The 20,428-nt window shown below is 46.3% G+C and overlaps 1 protein-coding gene across 1 annotated transcript; it reads left to right on the top strand.

Moving 5' to 3' along the window:
- The first annotated feature begins 3,580 nt into the window (after positions 1-3,580).
- Positions 3,581-20,259, top strand: rem2 (RAS (RAD and GEM)-like GTP binding 2). Its single transcript, XM_042093438.1, is given in 6 exon segments — positions 3,581-3,948; positions 5,293-5,608; positions 6,806-6,879; positions 16,989-17,166; positions 19,912-20,069; positions 20,071-20,259. Coding segments are annotated over 6 exon segments (927 nt in total). The 5' UTR covers positions 3,581-3,936.
- Positions 20,260-20,428: the final 169 nt, after the last annotated feature.

Below are 20,428 nucleotides of genomic sequence, written 5' to 3'. Positions count from 1 at the left end.
GACACATACACTCATCCTCTTTATCTGTCTATCTTTTATTCCCCCTTTTACGCAAACATGCACACACACACTATAACAACCCCCCCAACACACATACACACACACACTCGCACACTCCATACAAACCCCCACTCAATTTGGGACTGGAATATTGCTCCGGGCTACAGCTGAGATATTTATTTGTTTAGCGCTTTAAAGTTCATGGTGGTGTGTCGAGCAGAATGAGTGTGACTGTGTGACAGCGCACCCCAGTCCCCTCAGCTGGAATGGATGAACTCTGCCTGTTATGACATGGCTCCCTCCACGCACTATCATGCCTGCCATAGGGTCACAGCTGGTGGAAGAGGAGGTTTTGGCAACTGCCTGGCGGCTCTGGGGCCTCATTACAGAAAAATATCCTAACTGCTTGTCCTATCTTAACTTAAGTTTCAAAGATAGGAAAAATCCTATCTTCCTATTACAGAAGCAGTTCCTAAACTCATGGCTGTGTCCTATCTTATCTCAGACCTCCTATCTTATCTTAACTTAAGAAATCCTAACCATAACTGTCAATTAGATTTTTAAATCGGCAATCGTCCTGTCATGCCTGTTTCTATGATTAGAATGTATACAAGACTGCCTGTATCTATGAGAATGTATCTATTAGAATGTCAGGTTGCAAAGATGGTGTTCTAAAGACAGTTGTTTGCTCAAGATGGACAAACCATATCAGAGAGAAATAGGTCTAGGTTAGGCCTATGTAGGAAGAAAGAGAGTGTGTCGATATTGATTCATTGGATGAACAGGATAAAAAAATGGAAAAACAAAAAACATATTTATAATAATACATACCAGTAATAGTCTAATATTCTGTTATAATTATTAATATTTAATTGTTATAAATATTATAAATGTTTTAAAACACATAGCTTATAGGCTACATTTTTAAGTTTTCACTTAATTAACTTATTTAGTGAAATATGCTTTATGGTGTCCCTAACAGCCATGTCCATCATCTTGTCATAGGCTAGGCAACCACTCTCACAAGACTGTTGCAGTCAGTTTTGGCAGTTATTTTGCATTTAGGACAGGGTATGTGCCATCCTAAGTTAGGATTCCTAAGTTAGGAAATTCTTGAGTTAGGATGGTTCTGTAATGGCCAAATTCCTATCTTAAGTTAAGATAGGCCTTTTTCCTAAATGCAGTTAGGAAACATGCTTCTGTAATACCAAAAATCCTAAATGCCATCCTAAACTGAGATAAGATAGGATTTCAGAGTTAGGAAGTTTCTGTAATGAGGCCCCTGAGCTGCATCATTTCACCCAAACCCACTGCCGCCCCCCCACCCCCCCAAAAAAATGTATTTATGGATTAGGGTTAGGATGCTTACTGTGCTGTTTTTTTTCTATTTCTACTTATGCACCAAATATTTTATTTGTCTGCTTTTGTAGTGAAAGTTACACTGCATGATTGCATAACAGTTCATTACTGTAGTGAGGACGAGGTCAATTGCTTGATTGTGAAATGCAGTAAACCGTAAAAACAGCAATGCTGCTCTAGTCATTAATAATAAAGGAAATGCTTAAAAAATCTTTTATTATTTATATTATTATTACAGCAAAGCCTTCTGTTGATGTAAAGGGATAAAATAAACTTGATGTTTCAGCACTCATCCCTGCTGATTATTTATTCATAACTTAAATAGGACATGAAATTGACTTCATTAGGACACATTATCATCACATTATCTCTCTGAATCCCCACGATAACAACGGTCTAATTAGGTCACCAGCACCACCACCACACACACACACACAAATGTGTAACATTCTGGTCATCCAAGAGAAAGGCAGGAGGCTTTTATACAGTATGTGGACGCCAGTGGGCCATTCATTGTGGTTCGCTGTGGGAGGAGTCCCTCTGATGTGTCAGTCACCACTTCACTTCTACACTGACCCGTGGAGGAGGCCTGACCTTAATCAGGACTTAGCTGCTCCTCCTGTGTCGCGATAATTGCAGTGCTTGTGTTTGATGAATTACAGTGGCTCCGGCAACAATCATACAACTCCAATTGCGCTGAACGTGCTCATGTCTCACCAACACAACCCCACCAGCACCTCCCCTCAACCCCCTGGGTGCTATATAATTATCCTCAGGATTAGTGAGTTCATGTCACTGTGAGCTTATGGCATAGTGTGATTGCTCAGCTCTGGTGCCATGTGTGAGCAAGACCGCTTGGTCCTCATGCCAGCCATGTGTGCTTTGCCGCGTTTGTCAGCAGGTGGCAGTAGGCGGGCTCGATCATAGAAGTGCCAGGACTCATAACACATCTCTCACTACTGTCTCTCTGGAGTCAGGGAGAAAGAGAGAGAAAGAACCTTTCCAACTTGTTTATGACCTCCTATATTTTAACTATATTTTAATATTTGACCTACAATGTCTTGGACTGTACATAAAATAGCCCTATGTAGAATTTAGAATTTAGAATGTAAAATTTTTATAGGGACCAAAAGAGCAGGTCTTAATATGGAGATTTCATATAACATCATAAATCTGCAGTTAATGACTACATGTATTTCAGGTACTTAGTGATTGTGGTAAATCTACATTTACCTAGTTTGTATATTCAAGTGTTGGTAGCCTAAAAAGACTAAGTACAAGGCTGACATAGACTGAATTGGCTGAAGTAGGCTACTTTTCTCTAACATCGCCAGAACCTGAAAATAAATTTCACAGTTACCATTTTCACTATATCTTCTCACGTTTTTAAGTCTAAAAAGATGCAGGCCTACATCATCATTTGGAACTAATCCAGACTAGCCTGGGGTCTGGGCACTCACCAGTGCTCAGTCCTAGGGGCGGGATAATCGGTTGTCTTTCAAATTTCCTCTGCACTCAATAGGACAGTGCTATGAGTCCCATGGTTTCCCACCAGTGGAGCTAGTTGGCTAGTTCAAACTTTTTCCAACTTAATAAAAGCTTAACTCGTGTCACACTGTTCGTCAACATTGTCTTATTTGTTTTCAAGTAGCAGGGATTTCAAGCCAGACCGTTGCAACTCTGCCATCAATCATTATGTTAAGCCCGCCTAACAACTCTATACACGATTTGATTGGACTGATAGAAGTTTAATTTTTCGAGCTCACAAGCCAACGGAGAGTTGCTAGACTAGCCCTGGCAGCAAATGTCTAGATTTCTAGGCTAAATCCAGACCACATTTCCCCCAAGAATCACCTGCTAAGCACCAGATATCAATGTAACGCCGAAATGACTAGGAGGCTGATGGTGAACTTTTAATTTTATTTTGGAGAGTAAGATCAACAACAGGTCCTAAATTGCTGGGGAATGAGTAGCATAACTAATACAACTTCAAGTGTCTTTTGTCATTCAGCGTAATTCCCAGATGCCCCCAGTTTGACTCTGGCTTCAGGGTTCTGTTGCAGACTATAATGCGTGGTTGTCTAATGAGAGAATGCGATCATACAGTAGCATACTAGTGGGTTGTGTGTCTCTATCTTACGAACATGAGTCACGAAGCAGATGTAAACAAATAGGCTGAGCACTCTCTCAATGCTTAGGGTATAGCCAGAGAGAGAGAGAGAGAGAGAGAGAGGTTCAGGTATTTCTCTTTGGCGGAGGAGGGTCTGAGGGGACGGGAGGCGGGCTAAGCGCTCTTCTCGCACACAGTATTCACTCTCCTAACTGGACGAGAGTCTCAGGTGTAGCGTAGCAGACAGAGCAGCGTTGTGGCTGAACACAGCGTTTTTAAGCGTCTCGCGGCTAAATAAGCATGTGTTTTATAATCTGAAACAGTAGGCTAAAGCATTTACTGTCGTAAATGCCCACACTGGTGGAAGGTTGCATCGGCGAACGTTTAGCACCAATGTGACATGACATGGATCGTGCCCACCACTGTCAAGGACTTTCTCTGTGAGAATAGATGAAAAATTGAGAACGATGTCAGATCAGGTAAGTCGCATGGATTATTTTACCTGTTTCCCATTTTCACACTTCCCAGGTTCCCCAGTCTCCAGCGACCTATATCCGCATGTAGCCTAGTCCAGCATCGCTTGCCTTTATTCAGCCTTCTCGAGCCGGTGTACACACCCTCTAACGGAGAGCATACCGAAGAGCCGACTGGAGGCGTTGTAGGATTACTATCACTTTGTGTATACATGTATTCTCCCTTTATCTACCTTACGTGCCTCTCTCCTCCCCTGTAGACAAAACACATCTGTAGCCTTGTGCTGTTGTGCGGAATGCAACTGCCCATTTCACAAAAGTAAGCTGTAATTGTCGTTATTTGCTCACTCTTAGAATTGCTAGCCTATAGACTGTATAACTCAATCTTTTTTTTTTCGAACATGATGGGATAAAATAAAGTAATATTTCGGACCACAATTAAACTAGTGAAGGCTATCGCTATTAGCGATATTATAGATAACATAATATGTCACCGAAAACGTTTCTCTCCTACTGCGCCCCTCTCCCCCTCCCCAGCATCTTATTGACAATAGCCATGATTAATTAATCAGCTTCTTTCAATTAGTGTAATTGGGGGTCTGAGTCTGAGCGCCACGCTGACGTCCCTGTTCTGAGGTAGGCTACAGTATATCAGCCTGATGTAGTCACACACTCACCTGCTGTCTCCTACAGGGCAGGCTCAGAATTAATTGCGTATTAATATTAATGGCAGCTATCCGCACACCCAGCTCCTGTAAACATACGGGAGAGAGAAAGAGAGAGAGAAAGAGAGAATAAGAAGGAATCCTCCTATTGTTGCCTTGTTGAAATCAGCGTTAAGATGCTTTAACTGGACAGGAGCCTTGGGCAGGCCAATACAATACTGATCTTGTTGTCATGTTTGTGTGTATTTTGGTTATGGTTAATGTTATTATGTTTCTTTGTGTGTGTGTGTGTGTGTGTGTGTGAGTGAGTGAGAGAGAGAGAGAGAGAGCGCATCAGGAAGTTTATTTCTGTCAGATTGCTTTGTGGACGGCTGGCCGCTTTTTGACCCATTTTTTATTTAATGTACAATCCTGCAGAAATCCCATAAGTGGGAGCATGTACTATGCTGTAACCTGCCTGCAGCCCTCCCGCTAATGCAGTATTAATACAGACTAGTCAGACATTCATGCATGAAGTGCGCCGCAGCGCAGTCATTCCTAATCGAGTTTTCATTGACAGCTTGTGGCTCCCAGTTATCCTTCTGTAGATACAGCATCCCAGTCCCTTGCTCTTGCCATGGCCCCCCTACGGCCATTGCCCGGTGGATGGTGAATTAATCTCCATTTCCTGCTTTTCCCTGCCCAGGGTTATGGCTTGTTGCTCTCCGCCGCGCCCCCTCTGCGTCGAGGCAGCACCCCTCTGCCAATCAAACACCAGCTGAGACGGGAGGAGGCCGTCTCGGAGGACTATGATTGGGCACCGGGGTTTGACGAGCCCGCCGCACCACCCGTCAGCGGGGCCCAGGGGGGGGAGGCCTTGGGGCAGGCCCCCCAGGACCGTTACCACGGGCCCCTTCGCATCGTGCTCCTGGGCCAGACCGGCGTGGGCAAGTCCTCTCTGGCGCTGCTGTTGGCTGGCCAGTCGGACCGCTCCCTGTCCCTGGACTCCGAGAGCTCAAGCGGTAAACAAACAAAAAAACAAACAAGCAGACAAATAAACCCTGCAAGTTCATGTTTACATTGATGTTTGTTTTTGTTTTTTTGTGCTGACCTTCAAGCCTGTTTTCATCTTGTTTTTTTGTTGTTGTTTGTTTGTTTGTTAACTGTCTCTCCCTGAGGCTGGTAAACAGATCCCTGATTAGGCTGCTGAATGTTATGCTGCTGAATGTGAATGTGCGGCAGAGTGTGTTCACATCGTGAGACATGTGGCATGACATGAAGTGAAGCCTCCCTGCCCGGCCTCTCTCTTACCTCATCTCTCCCCTGTCCCCCGACTCCCTCCCTACCCTACCTCCTCTCCAAGGCAGGTTTAATAGCTTGTTACTCTTATCAAACCAATTCCACGGCGAACAAGAGAGAGAGAGAGGGAAGAGGGGGAGAGAGAGAGAGAGAGAGAGAGAGAGAGAGAGAGAGATGTATGTGAGAGAGAGAGAGAGAGGGTGAGGGGAAGAGGACAGACAGAGTACTGAAGAGAGAGAAATGAGAGAAATAAAGAGTGTGAGAGAGAGAGGGAGAGAAGAGAGGGAGAGAGAGAGAGAGAGAGAGAGAGAGAGAGAGATGTATGTGAGAGAGAGAGAGAGGGTGAGGGGAAGAGGACAGACAGAGTACTGAAGAGAGAGAAATGAGAGAAATAAAGAGTGTGAGAGAGAGAGGGAGAGAAGAGAGGGAGAGGGATCTGTTGCTTCAGGAGCTTAGGTGCTGCTCTCCGTAAGAGCCTCATCAGAGCTTCCCCGACCCAAGCACAATATGTGTCAGATGATAGAGGCACTTCTGGGCATTTACTCAGGTGCAATAATGTCTGAATAGTTCATGTCAAACAGGACTCTGTGTGTGTGTGTGTGAGAGAGAGAGGAAGGGAGAGAATATGTGTGTGTGTGTGTGTGTGTGTGTGTTTTTGTGTCTATGTGAGTATGAGTTTGTATGTGTGACAGAGATATAGTGACAGATTGATAGAGAATACATGTGTGTGTGTGTGTGTGTGTGTGTGTGTGTGTGTGTGTGTGTTTTTATGTGTGTGTTTTTTGTGTCTATGTGAGTTTGTCTGTGTGACACATAGAGAGAGATTGATAGACAATATAAGTGTATGTGTGTGAGTGAGAGAGAGAGAGATTGTTTTGATGGAGCCCCCCTCTGACTGACGGCTCTGCCTTGTCTTACAGGCGAGGGCTATCAGCGGCGGGTGACACTGGATGACGAGGACAGCACCATCCTCGTTTATGACAACTGGAAGCAGGTGAGTGCCACGCAAGCACAAATCCCACACATCGCAGTGCCCACGCCGCATCACTGTCTCTGCTCAGCTATCAGTCACTCCCTCCACCCGGAGCCCCTCTGCAAATCCAAATGAAAAATCCCCCATGTTAAAATTAGGAGCAGATTTTGTGTGTGTTTGTTTGTTTGTGCAAATGGAGACACACAGCAAACAGACTACAGCCGACACACACACACACACACACACACACACACACACACACACACACACACACACACACATAGCCAGCAGGGCAAAAAGACTTGTGTATGTATGACTGCAACGGTTAAGACTGACCTTTTGTTACCGTGTATTGAATAAAATTCTTCTAATGTGTTGCATTTTATGGTAGGTTTAAGGTGTGATTTTCAGTTTGATCGTGTGTGTAGTTCACAAGATCCCAGTCTAATTTACCCAGCCAGATCGAGAACGCAGTGCAGTTGACCCTCACTCACTAACTAGGTCAAAAAGATCAGCAGCTTTAATTAAGGTGCTCTAAGCGATACACTGTAAAAAACGTGGTCTGTGTGGACAGCCCAGACTGGGAGGGAGTAGCGAGCTAGCGCTCTTGAACGTCAACAGAAGTGACATTACCCAACATCGAGTAGAGCGCCTGAAGAAGCTAGGCTCTTTTTTCATTCTCTTTTGTGCCAAGATGAACGAAAAGACAAAGCAAGTCAGCAAACTTCTGTTTGCAAATGCTTTTAATAATGCTATGTGATCGACTCAATGGCATGTATTATTAGATTAGACAGTAGAGACTCAAGGCCACTTCAGTGTCACTATTTCTGAGGAAGACAGGATTTCATATTCAAGTAATAACTCTTCCTTCTCAGACCAGTAAAGCAATCTGAAGTTCTCTAGGCATTGTGCAATTCCAAGTGTATTTAAAGTTCACTGGGTGCAGATCCGTTAGATTGTTGCCCCTGAGATGGCTAAACATTTCACTTGCATTTTTGCAACCCTATTTAACACTATTTTCTGATTCTATTCAAAAAGTTTGGAAATCAGCCCTAGTGACTCCTCTAGTCAGAATATGAGTCTGATACTGCTCCATTGGGACGTAATTATGGGGCATAATTACCGTCCTTCTTCTCCACAAAATGCCTTAACATTGTTTTCTGGTCTTTTGTAAAAGTTATTGTGCCGTCAATACCTCCTACAACACTCATTAGCTAAATCTAAGAGATATGTAGGCCTAGTAGGGTAGGCTATTAGGAAAAAACTGATAGCCTATATCCCCTCCGTTTTTAAAAACAATTCCTTTGAACACTGATATGCTACAAACATGTTACTAACAGCTGGGAAAGGCTGTAGCAAATCCCTCGAACAGGTGGTCAATCAGAGATTTCAAATGAACGAGGGAACAACATGTCACAAATTCAACACGCTGTTTTCCCTTGATGAAAGTGAAACCATGAGTTTTCCCACATCTCAACTTTGGCCAAAGTTTTCAGAAATAATAATTTTCAGTGATAAAACCTCATTGAAATAATATGCATTTTCCATATGGGGTCTTAGAAGCCATCTTTCTCTTTCTAGCCACAGCGTTGCGCCTAAGCGTGCTCGGATGACACGATAGACGAGGCACTGTTGCTCACCTGTCCATCATCGTAAAGCCCGATTTGATTGGTCCGCCAAGCTCTGGGCGAGCATAGTTGCTTCACAGTGGAGCAATGCCAGACCGAATTTCCCGACCTTAAATGTTGTGGGGACTAAGTTCGGCTGGCACCCAGGCTATGTATCAGCGATTGCAGGCCCAAAAAAGGCCCAAACATAAATGATCACGTTCATCTAATCTTTCCTAACGATCCGCTAGCTGCCCGCCCCATAAGCAGGCCGTCAAAAAAACGTGTCTCTGTAGACAGCCTAGGCTCTGAGATCTGCACACAAAAACAATTGCTAACAACAAGTGTTGCCAACCACTGAAAGGCAAAATAAAGTGTTCCAACGAATAACCTATGATATGCGCGTTCAGGAGAGTTTTAAATGCACAGGAGGGAGGGGGAGGGAGTAGCGAGCTAGCTCTATGTTTTGTTTGAACGTCAACAGAAGTGACATTACCCCGCCATCACTGATATGACCTTTAAGTCCTTATCAATCTGGGTTCAGAGCTGGCCATAGCACCCTTACAGCAGCTACGGTTGTAAATGATATAGCTGCTGATGATGATAGTGAGGAACATTGTGCAGCTCTGTTTATTGATCTGTCTTTTGACACTGTCAATTATACTTCTACTTCTTGGAAAACTGGCCTTCGGATTTTGATGAAGTTATCGTTCAGTCATTTTCAAGACTACCTCTCTGATAGAACAAAGCATGTAGATGTGACAGGATTAGCCTCAGAGGCATTAAGACTAAAAGATGGTGTTCCACCAGGCTTGATTTTAGGCTCATTATTGTTACATTGTACATGTTGTCTGTGCTTCAATAGAATTATTTTTTTTTTGTAGATGATACAATTGTTTATGCTTATTTGCCATCCATAGATCAAGCACTGTGACCTTCTCAGTGTGCAGTTGACTGTGCAGAAATATAAAATTGGTTCTAAATGATCAAAGACTAAATCAAGAAAGTGTGCCTATTGTATTTGTTCCCTGAATGGAGCACAAATTGAAGTTATTTATTACAAATATCTGGATATTTGGCAAGATGGCAAACTTTAAACTAATTTAAAATGTGTGCTTGAGTAAAAAAAGAAAAAAAATTAATTGGGTGAACTATACAGGATAACGTCTTCTCTCTGATAACAGAGTGGCCATTGTTCAATCAACTATAATGTCAGTCCTAGACTATGGTGCTGTTGTGTGGATGCAGCCCCCTTTGCTGTAAACCTTACCAAAATGTGGGATGGTCATCTCTATCATAGAAGGGGGAAACACTGCCTAATGTTTGTTTATGAGAATATGAGGCAAGTTGCCTTTTTACCTTGCCTCTCTTAAAATTGAATTAATTAATTTGTTGTGATACACACTCAAAGGGACTTATAGTAGAAACTTCTCAAATGGAATAAATAGCAAGAGATAATGTAATTTTGAAATTAGACCAGTTTGTGTAAGTAGACCAATTTAAGGGCATAATAGACAGATGGCTGTTGTGCAGGGTTCTTGCTTTGACAGATGTTTAGACTTTTTTATCATTTTGTATTTTTATTTTTATTTGACTTTTGTTGTTGATGTTGTTGTTGTTGTTGTTGTTTTTATTTGATTGTTGTTGTTGAATGATGGGTAAAATAGCTTAATGCTCAGTGAGTCCTCCGTGATTAAACAATGGTTGAGGAAACAGTGTGGACTGAGGCCAAGTGCTGGATGGCTGGCCTGGCACTCATCTGAGAGACGCACTTCCTCTTTGTTTTGTTCTTGAAGCATCTGCTGCACTGTATATGCCTGAATAATTTAAACTGTGCCATGTCTAGCCCAGGGACGGCTTCATTTAGGTCAGTGCACAAGTCCTGCATTCTCTGCCCAGACCTCATTCTTTCACCCTTCCTATTCCTATTCCTCTTCTTCTTCTTCTTCTTCTTCTTCTTCTTCTTCTTCTTCTTCTTCTTCTTCTTCTTCTTCTTCTTCTTCTTCTTCTTCTTCTTCTTCTTCTTCTTCTTCTTCTTCTTCTTCTTCTTCTTCTTCTTCTTCTTCTTCTTCTTCTTCTTCTTCTTCTCCTCTTTCCTCCCATGGCCTCATTTACTATGGGTCCTAGTCTTCACTGTGTTTTTGTGTTCAATCATGGTGTTTCATTGCTCCCTTGTCCCCCACCATCGGAGGCTCAGGGCCAGCTGGGATTTGTGAAATCCGACATGGCTTTGACTGGCGCAGGTCGCTACGTTGATGTTGAGGTTGGTGATGGAATTAAGTGGACGGGCACATAAAAGCGGCCACTGTGTGACCCTCTGCCCCTGAATCCTGCCCTGCTCTCCCTCCCCACAGCGCTGCGATGCGCGCACTGTTACATCATGTGACCCCTGACCTCAGGAATGGGGCCGCAGAGTCAGACACACACACACACACACACACACACACACACTCCTCACATCTCCACCTCCCACCCCACCTAAATGCCTTCCCTGTGGTTGCCATGACGACCGGCGAGCGGAGCAGAGGGATGTAAGCGGGGCTGCGCTCGTGCGAGTCTGTGATCTCAGTCGTGCAGTGACCCACCAAACCTGTTCCCGCGGAGCGGCAAGGTGTGCCGTGATTATAATTTTTTTGTTTATGTGCACGGCACTGGAGGGTGGCTGCACTTTAAATATATGTACCCATATGTAGCGGCTGTCGACACACAAGAACCCACATGTATTATGTATTTATGATGTTGCATTGAGGAGATTATACAGGCTTTTAAATGCCTGACCATCCATCTGATTGCAATGGATTTAACTTCCTTTTTAGCTGAGTTGAGCAACTTTTTAAAGATGCAGCCATCCTCGGCAAGCAATTAAACCCATAGCAAGGTCTCACCTCTTTTGCTGCTGTAGAGGCAGTTTGTAACACGCCCAGCTCAGTGTCCGGCTGACGGCACAACGGTGAACCCTACTACTGCATTGCTGCTAATGTGAGAGACAGCCACAGTAAGTAAGGCATCAATGGCCATACGGTGAACCCTAATACTGCCTTGCTGCTAATGTAGGAGACAGCCACCGTGAACTCATTCTGCCACCTTATCGCATCCGAGGCAGCCGCAGAGAAAACCGTATATGTCTCAATGCTGCCCTGCCCTAAACCACAGAGCACAATACAGCAGCACAAGGAAGTAGTGCACCTGACAGCATGGTATAGTACAGTTACTGACAAGCACTTCAGCGCTGCTTTGCACAACACAACGCAGCGCAACGCAGCGCAACGCAACGCAACACAGCGCAGCGCAGCGCAGCGCAGCACAGCACAGCACAGCACAGCTCAATATGGTCATGCTACAGTACACTTCACCTCAAGTGGTTTCTGAGGTTTATCTGACCGTGTTTTTCTGCAGAGCCAGTAGCCATCTAGGTCACCTTGCCCTCACCTTGTGTATGCCCACAAATCACTCACAATCCCTTCACCCACCCGGGAGCAAGAGCAGCACCAGATCACATAGTACATGCGAACACACAACATAACACACACGCACATACACTCACTCACTCACTCACTTACACACACACACACACACACACGCACATGCACACACACACACACACACACACACACACACACACGGTCTGGACAACCCTGGTAAGCCCTGAGAGAGCTTTTTGACAGTGAAGGCAAAAATGGTTTTAATAAGTCATCCCACTCCTTAAAATAGCCTCAGAGGTTTGCTTAGCCACATGTTTTGGCACTAAGAATGTCCCCTCTCTCCCTCTCACTACCTCTATCCCTCCATCTCCGTTCCTGATTCTCCCTCCCTCTCTCCTTCACTCCATCTCTCTTTCTCTCTCTCTCCCTCTCTTTCTCTCTCTCTCTCTCTCTCTCTCTCTCTCTCTCTGTCACTCCCTCACTCACCAGTGGCCACTGGTTGTCTATTTCCCTCAGTGGTGAAAAAAACACCGGGCCAGCTCAGTGTAATGTGAAAGGGATGGGTGGTGGCAGCTCGCTGGACAGAGGGCAGTCTCAGACCTGGCAGCTCTGCCCTGGCGGGGCCTGGCCGGCCAGCTGTGGCCTGAGTTAGAGCCAGAGAGCCAGAGCTCAGTCCACTCCTGTCCTGTCACCTGTACTGTGAACCTGAAACTTCCCCTACAAGGAACCAGAGCTTTCAGTCACCACACCACACAACAAAGCCCATTACCCATCAGCTGCCATCAGCGCTGACATTTTTGAAAAACGATATTGATAAACAATACTATAAATGGAGATTGTTTTCACCTCTATATGCGTATTTACCCGACTTAATGTATACACAGCTTAGCCTGCCTATACCTATCTTTCTATAGTCTGTTCGCTTGAGTAGAGTGGTACTCACCATCACCTCGCTTTGACCCATTCAAAAGGCCACAACTAATCATACTGTAATATACTGTGTTGTAAGCTACAGTTCAAGTAGCTATACTGTATGTCAAGCCATTCTGCTAACTTTGTCTATCTCTGGCCAGAGGCAAAGCCTGTTCACCCAACCCTCCAAGCCCACACCCAGAGCCCTTAACCCTTAAAGGTGTAGGTTTTTGAACATTCTAAGTTCCGCAACAATTGAAGGTTCTAAAATTCTATGTTGAATTCAATGAACCCAGATATTCTTTAGAACGTTCATTTCCCAACATTCCCGTCACACCGGTGTGACGGTACTCCTTTAAGGGTTAATACCCATAATTAATTGATCTGGTCCCTGGGTGAAATATTCATGGTGGAAAAACTGCTGAGGTGTCCAAGGGTGGGAGCCGTGTGTGTGTGTTTGTGTGTGTGTGTGTTTGTGTGTGTGTGTGTGTTTGTGTGTGTGTGTGTGTGTGTGTGTGTGCGTGTGTGTGTGTGTGTGTGTGTGTGTGTGTGTCCAAAGTGGATTAATGAGTTTCAGATCAGACTGGTCTGTCCCAGCCAGCCCTACCCATGTTATTTTCTGTGGTTTGCTTTGCTTGAATGAGGAGGTTAGGAGTGAGATTGTATATTAGTCATTTGTATTCATTTTGTGGTAGTGCTGTCTGTAGGTGCTGTGGAAAGGATGACTTTAGGATGCGGTAGTGTTGTGCAGATGTGTTGTGTAGACAATGATTTCAGGATGTGGTAATGCTGTTTGCTGTGAGGAGGATGGCTTCAGGATGCGGTAGCACTGTGTGTATGTGCTGTGTAGAGGATGTGGGTCAGAGTGGGGCTCAGGTGTGCTGGGTAGAAGCGTACTGCCAGGATGGACTCGTTGTGGTGTGAGTGACTCATGAGGCTGTCTATGAATCTGTGCAAGTGTGTGTGTGTGTGTGTGTGTGTGTGTGTGTGTGTGTGCGTGTGTGTGGGGGGGGGGGGGTGGTGGCTGGGAGGGGTGTCTTTGGACATCTGTGGATTTGTGTGTGTGTGTGTGTGTGTGTGTGTGTGCTTATATCTTAATGTCTGTGCGTTCAACTGTGCATGTGTGGTATGTATAGTTGGTGTGCATGTGTGTGTTTGCTTATTTGTGTGCTGCGTGTGTGTGTGTGTGTGTGTGTGTGTGTGTGTGTTTGCTTGTTCATGTGCTGTGTGTGTGCCTTGTGTGTGTGTGTGTGTGTGTGTGTGTGTTTGCTTGTCCATGTGCTGTGTGTGTGCTGTGTGTGTGTTTGTGTGTTTGTTTGTCCATGTGCTGTGTGTGTGTTTGCTGTGCTGTGTGTGTGACTGTGTGTGTGTGTGTGTGTGTGTGGGTGTGTGTGTGTGTGTGTGTGTGTGTGTGTGTCTGTGCTGTGTATGTGTGTGTGTGTGCTGTTTGTGTCAGACGCTGACAGATGGCCCCAGTTATGTCCCTCCTGAGGGGTGTGGGTGCTCATTCCGGCACAGAGGAACCAACTCAGCAAACCGCACCGCTAAGCCCGACATCCAATTATCAGATTTTCACTTCGACCATAGATGATGAAGGAGCCCCCCCCTCCCCCTCTGTGCCTCCCCTCCCCCTCTCCCACTCTGTCTGTCACCCCCGGCCTCTTTACCCCTCATACGTCTTCTCTAAGTGGCTTGCTCTCTGTTTCTGATCATTCTTTTTAACCTGTCATCCACCTCGATTTTTCTGCTTTAAATGTCTTTCCTTACTGCCTCTCTCTCCTTTTTCCCCTCTTTTCTCTCCTTCCCTCTCTCTTCAGCTCCCCTGTCTTATCCCCCCTTCCACTTGTTCTCTCTTTTTCTTTCCCTCCCTCAATCTCTCACTCCTAGCTACCCCTCTTACCATCCTCATCTCTCTCCCCCTTCATCTATCTCTCTCTCTCTATCCCTCTCCCTCTCTCTATCTCTCTCTCTCTCTCTCTGACCTCCTGTGGCTTGGGACCCTGGCCTAATTTCGCGCTCTAATCTGGGCTCCTCCGGGGCGCAGTCCAGGGCCGCTGGTGTTCCAGGAAAAGGTGTGTTTACGCAGGCTGCTGCTGATGGAGCCGCCGGGCTGGCGTCCGCACAGAGGAGTTTTAAAAGCACGCCATGTTATGGCTCTAATCTGCTTTGCCCTGACCCCTTCTGAACTTGAATTTCTATTTCTTTTTTTTCTTTTTTGGGGGGGATAAAACTTAACTTGTGTGATTTGAATTGTGTTGTTGTTGTTGTTGTCAGCTGATATCTCTTGAGGTTAGTGGCCAGGCAGGCCAGGGGCTTAGTGCTGGACCATCTCATTCATATAGCTCATGGCCCATAACCCTCGTAGTTCCTTTACCTATATGAGTGTATATATGTTAGGCCTGGATGGGATTATTTCACACAATGCGATTATTTTACATAAATCCCAATCAGATGAGTGTTGCTGTATGATTGCAGCAGGTAATATCTGATGATTATAATAGTTGACTTTTACAAGTGCACTTACAAGTGCATATATGGCGAACCACAGGACAGCTTAAAAGACTAGCATATTATTAATGTTACATAATCATGAGATACATTTTTTAGGTACGGTTTTTAAGGCTGTTTATCAAGCCGTTGTTTGGTTTGTATGAAAGCTCTGTTTGCATAGCTGTACACCTGGTATACCTAATGAACTTAACATAAAAAAAATGCTGTGCGTCTGGATCAGAGTGACTCATCCAAGAAAAAGAATGTGAAAATTAGGAGAAAAACTGGTGGTGGTGTGTGTGTGTGAGAGAGCCTGTGTGTGTTTGTCTGTGTACGTATATGTGTATGTGTATGTGTGTGTGTCTGTGTGTGTGTCTGTGTGTGTGTGTGTGTGTGTGTGTGTTCAGTTGAGGGAGGGAAAGGGGGAAGTTGACAGATGGCCTGGGCTGTGTGTGGGGAGAGAGAGAGAAAGAGAGAGAGACAAGAGAGGGAGAGAGATAAGCAAGAGAGAGGAAAAAAAACAAGATGAGATTGGCGCTGGGAGGACCACTCGCAGGGCGGCCATTCATCGCTTCCGACCCAACAGCCTCTTACTTTGTCGGCCGAACAGGCGGGACACTCTCCATCATAATGCCCTTTATTGATCTCTCCCCCATGCGCCTCCACACTCGCTTCTTTAGTCTGCCAGCCTCCAGCATCAGCTCAGCTCTGCTCCACTGTGAAGATGAGCCTCTGTCTGTGTGTCTGTCTGTTTCTGTTTGTGTATGTGTGTGTCTAAGCATTCATGTGTGTATCTATGTGTATGCATGTGTGAGTGTGTGTGTGTGTAAGAGGGTGACAGGTGGTGTGGGTGTGTTTGTGTGTGTGTGGGGGGGTGTGGGGGTGGGTCCTCAGTCACTTCCGTTCGGCTAGAGATCGGAGGCTGTTTCTGGGGCGGTGAATTCCCTGCTCCAGGGGCTACCACGCCATTGGCCAAAAGATGGATGTGAATTTTTCAGTGGGCTCCGCCGAGGGGCTGAAGAGAGGGGATGTAGGGCAGCCTGAAAAGAGCCATGTCTCTGGTGTACGTGCATGTGTGTGACAGAAGTGTGTGTGACTGTACATCTGCGTGTTTCAGAGAAAGAGTGTGTATATGTGTATGACGTATTTCTTTGTTGTTTTTTGCACTTCTGTATGTTTATGTGTGTGTGTGTGTGTGTGTGTGGTCTGTGTTTATGTGTATTGTCTGACCTTGGCAGTACCTCAGAGATGCCTCCAGCCTTTGCATTTGTCTCCCAATCAGAACTCCGCAGCAGGGTCCCTTGTGAAGAGGAACTGCATCCCACTTAACCTCGATTTCACACGTTTATCCCCCAGCCCCCGTTACCCTGCCCGCTGACAGATCTGAAGGCAGGTCTGAGGCGCCAATTGTGTTTCTTACCTGGCACTGAGGAGATGCCAGTCTCGTGCCGCAGTCGCAGAGCTGATTGATCCGTCACAGCCACCGGGGCAGCCGCTACCAGAAGCAACCACCTAGCTAGTCACGCTGCCTTTAAAGCAGTGTAATCTCCTTCGCATGCGGCACCCATTATGTTATTGCTCAACGTGCCGTCTGAATGGTTGTGTGTGTTTATGCCTGTGTGTTTGTTTTTTTATTTAGTTAAGTGTTTTTTTTTTCTTGTTTGTTGACTTCTCCCTCCCTGTGTCCTGTGATTGACAGGACCTGTCGACGCTGCAGTGCGAGGTGGTCATCCTGGTGTTCTCGCTGACAGACCGCCGCAGCTTCCACCGCACCTCGCAACTCCGCCTGCTCCTGAGGGAGACGCAGCCCAACACACCCATCATCCTCGTGGGCAACAAGAGTGACCTCGTCCGCTCGCGAGAGATCAGCACTGAGGGTACGGAGGGAGGAAGGGAGGGGCGCCCGTCCTCGGTCTATCCATCAGTCCACTACCACCCCGATGTCATTCCAAGAATAGCTCTGTGCAGCTTCAATGTGTTTCCTCTGAGAGCCACATTCTCCAACACACCCAAATCAGCCTTCTCTCTCTTTACCTGCTCTTTCACTCTCTCTCTCTCTCTCTCTCTCTCTTTCTGTCTCTGTCTCTCCATCAATACCGCCTCATTCTCTACCTCTCCTTTTCTCTATGCACTTTTCTATTTCCCTTTCTCAATCTCTCTATTTCTCTTTCCCAAGTCTCTTTTTTATCACGGTCTCTCTCTCTGTCGTTCCCAATCCATCCCTCTACCTCTGTCTCCTCTTCTTTAATTACTTCTCTGTGTCTCTCTCTCTCGCTGGCTTATGTTGCTCCATCTGTGGGACGGCCTCCACCCTGCTGCTGCTGCTGCTTTGTGTTGCAGTGTGCTGGTGCTGGGGTTTGCAGTTGTGTGTTCCTGCGGCGTGTGTGTGTGTGTGTTTTCATGCTGTAGTGGGATCCTGTGGCGAGTTCTTGTCTTTTGGCCGATTGCACTGTTTACTGTGGATTATCTGTTTCCCACAGGGGGCCGTTGCTACTATCTTTATGTGTGTATTTGTGTGTGTGTGTTTAGGTATGTGTTTGTGTGTGTGTGTATTTGTGTGTGTGTGTTTAGGTATGTATGTGTGTGTGTCTGTGTGTGCATGTGTGTTTTGTGCACATTATTGCCAGGGTACTCAATAATCTCTCTTTCTCTTTTTCTACCTCTGGTTCTCTCTCTCTCTCTCTCTCTCTCCAACACTCTCTCACGTCCCTCTCTCTCCCTGTATGGAGAGGCTAACACTATGCCATATGTGTGGGGAGGTGTGATAACGGGAGGGATGAACAGAGGGGAGGGGGGGAGAAAAAAAGACAAAAAAAAGGGAAAGAAAAAAAAAAACCCTGCTTGGCACATTTTCTCCACAAAGAAGAGCACAATAGCTTCTTTGGAGTGCGTGTTAAGGCCTGGGAGCAGGAGCCTGTTGTTGCCAGAGACTTGTTACTTGACGCAACAGACAGATCGAGTAGCCCAGGTGATGAAGCCTGAGTCTGTCTGTGTTAACGACGCTAGTGAGACTCCTGCTCTGGTCTGTCATGGGTGTGGCACACGGGAAGATAGCAGAAGTGTGTGTGTGTGTGTGTGTGTGTGTGTGTGTGTGTGTGTATATGTGTGCAGAAGTATGTGTGTATGTATAGTGTGTGTGTGTCTGTGTGTGTGTGTGTTTGTGTGCTTGTGTGTGTGTGTGTGTGTGTTTGTCTGTGTGTGCGTGTGTATGTGTGTGTATGTATATGTGTGTGTGTGTGTGGTGTGTAGTGTATATGTGTCTGTACAGTATGTGTGGGTGTTATCCGACCGCTGCTGTCCTCAGCAGTTCTGCTCTCTCCTCTAATGCAGACATGTGCATGAGAAATGATGCTTGCACCATGTCTCTCTCCCTCCTCTCCCTGCCGTTACTCTGGCCTCATTCACTTACACCTGTGAACAGAGTCAGCTATTGACCTGGCTTGTTTAAGACCGGTCTGTTGCTGGTTGACATTGAATCTCACAGCGGAAATCTGAAACCCCTTGTGTGTATGTGTTTTTGCGTGTGTGTCTATGTGTATGTGGTGTGTGTGTGTGTGTGTGTGTGTGTGTGTGTGTGTGTATATATGTGTATGTGTGTCTGTGTGTGTGTGTGTGTGTGTGTGTGTGTGTGTGTTTGGGATACATCAGATGATAACACAAAAAGAAGGGTGTGTCTTTGGTGCACAATGTCCTGAGATGGGCTCAGAGCCATAAAATGTATTTATGATATTGAATCAAGGGCCAGTTCTGCACACAGAGGCACTTAGAATGAATGGGTGGCATTTGTGGGGAGATGACACTCTGTCCGTCTTTATGATAACACAACGTGCCATTTTATATCTTTACTCTCTGTGATGTCAACCACCACCCCCCTTCATCTCCACTTGTCCTCTCGACCGCTCTCCTCCCACTGTCCCCTCTCTCTCTCCTCTTCTCTCTTCCTCTCCTCTCTCTCTCATCCCACTCTCTTGGGCTCGGTCATACACCAGCCGATGTGCCGCGTGTGACAGTCCTGCTGAGTCAGAAAATCAGCTGTGTCCAAGCTTAGCCCATCACACACACACACACACACACACACACACAGACACACACACACACACACTGACACACCACAGCACTGGGCTGTCTCTATCTGTTACTCCTGCTGTGGTCCGTGCAGACTGAAGGAAGGCTCTCAGTCACTCATTTGAGAGATCATTCCTGTTGATGTGCTAGACTGATGGTTATAGCCTAGGCACATAGGTGTATTCATCAACCGTGTCTCAGGGTGTGTCTCACTACCCCTCCCTTTGGGGTGCTCTCATTGTGTCATGCTCTTTCTTTCTCTTCATCTCTCTATCTTACTCTATCTTACTCTCTCTCACCCTCTCTCTCTCTCTCTCTCTCTCTCTCTCTCTCTCTCTCTCTCTCTCTCTCTCTCTCTCTCTCTCTCTCTCTCTCTCTATCTATCTATCTATCCATCTCTATTTCTCTTATTTTCCCTTTGTCTGTCTCTCCTTCATCTCTCTCTCCATCTATCTATCTATCCATCTCTAATTCTCTTCTTTTCTTTGTCTGTCTGTCTCTCCTTCCATCTCTCTCTCTCTCTCTTCATCTCCCTGTGTGTTTCTCTCCCCCTCCAGAGGCCCAGTCCACTGCGTCCATGTTGGACTGCCTCTACCTGGAGCTCTCAGCCTCGCTGGACCACCGGACCTCTGACTTGCTGGACGGTGCCGTGCGTCTGGCGCGAGGCCACAGCCTGGGGCCCGACTGGCCCGATGGTGCAGCAAGTGGCGGTGGCGGGTGCCGGCGGCGGCCGCCGCGAGAGCCTGACGAGCCGGGCCAAGCGCTTCCTCTCTGGCCTGGTCCCTCGCGCGCACGGCCGCGAGCGAGATCGGGACAGAGAGCGGGAGAGAGACCTGAGCAGACACCGCGGGAGTCGCATGATGAGGCAGAAGTCCCGCTCCTGTCATGACCTGAGTGCCATGTGAGAGGGGTGTGTGGGTGCGGGGGGTGCGGTGGGGGGCGGGGGGGGGGGGGGGGGGGGGGGGGCTGGAGTAAAAGAGGGACAGAAAGAGGGGAGATGAAAGGAGGGAGGGGAGTGGGAGGGTAAAGAGAGCGATAGAGAGAGGATGAGAGAGAGAGAGAGAGATGGAGCAG

The sequence above is a fragment of the Alosa sapidissima genome, chromosome 1, assembly GCF_018492685.1.
Source record: "Alosa sapidissima isolate fAloSap1 chromosome 1, fAloSap1.pri, whole genome shotgun sequence".
NCBI classification, from domain to species: Eukaryota; Metazoa; Chordata; class Actinopteri; order Clupeiformes; family Clupeidae; genus Alosa; species Alosa sapidissima.
The sequence above is the reverse complement of the archived record's forward strand: the minus strand, read 5'-3'. Positions and strand labels throughout refer to the sequence as shown.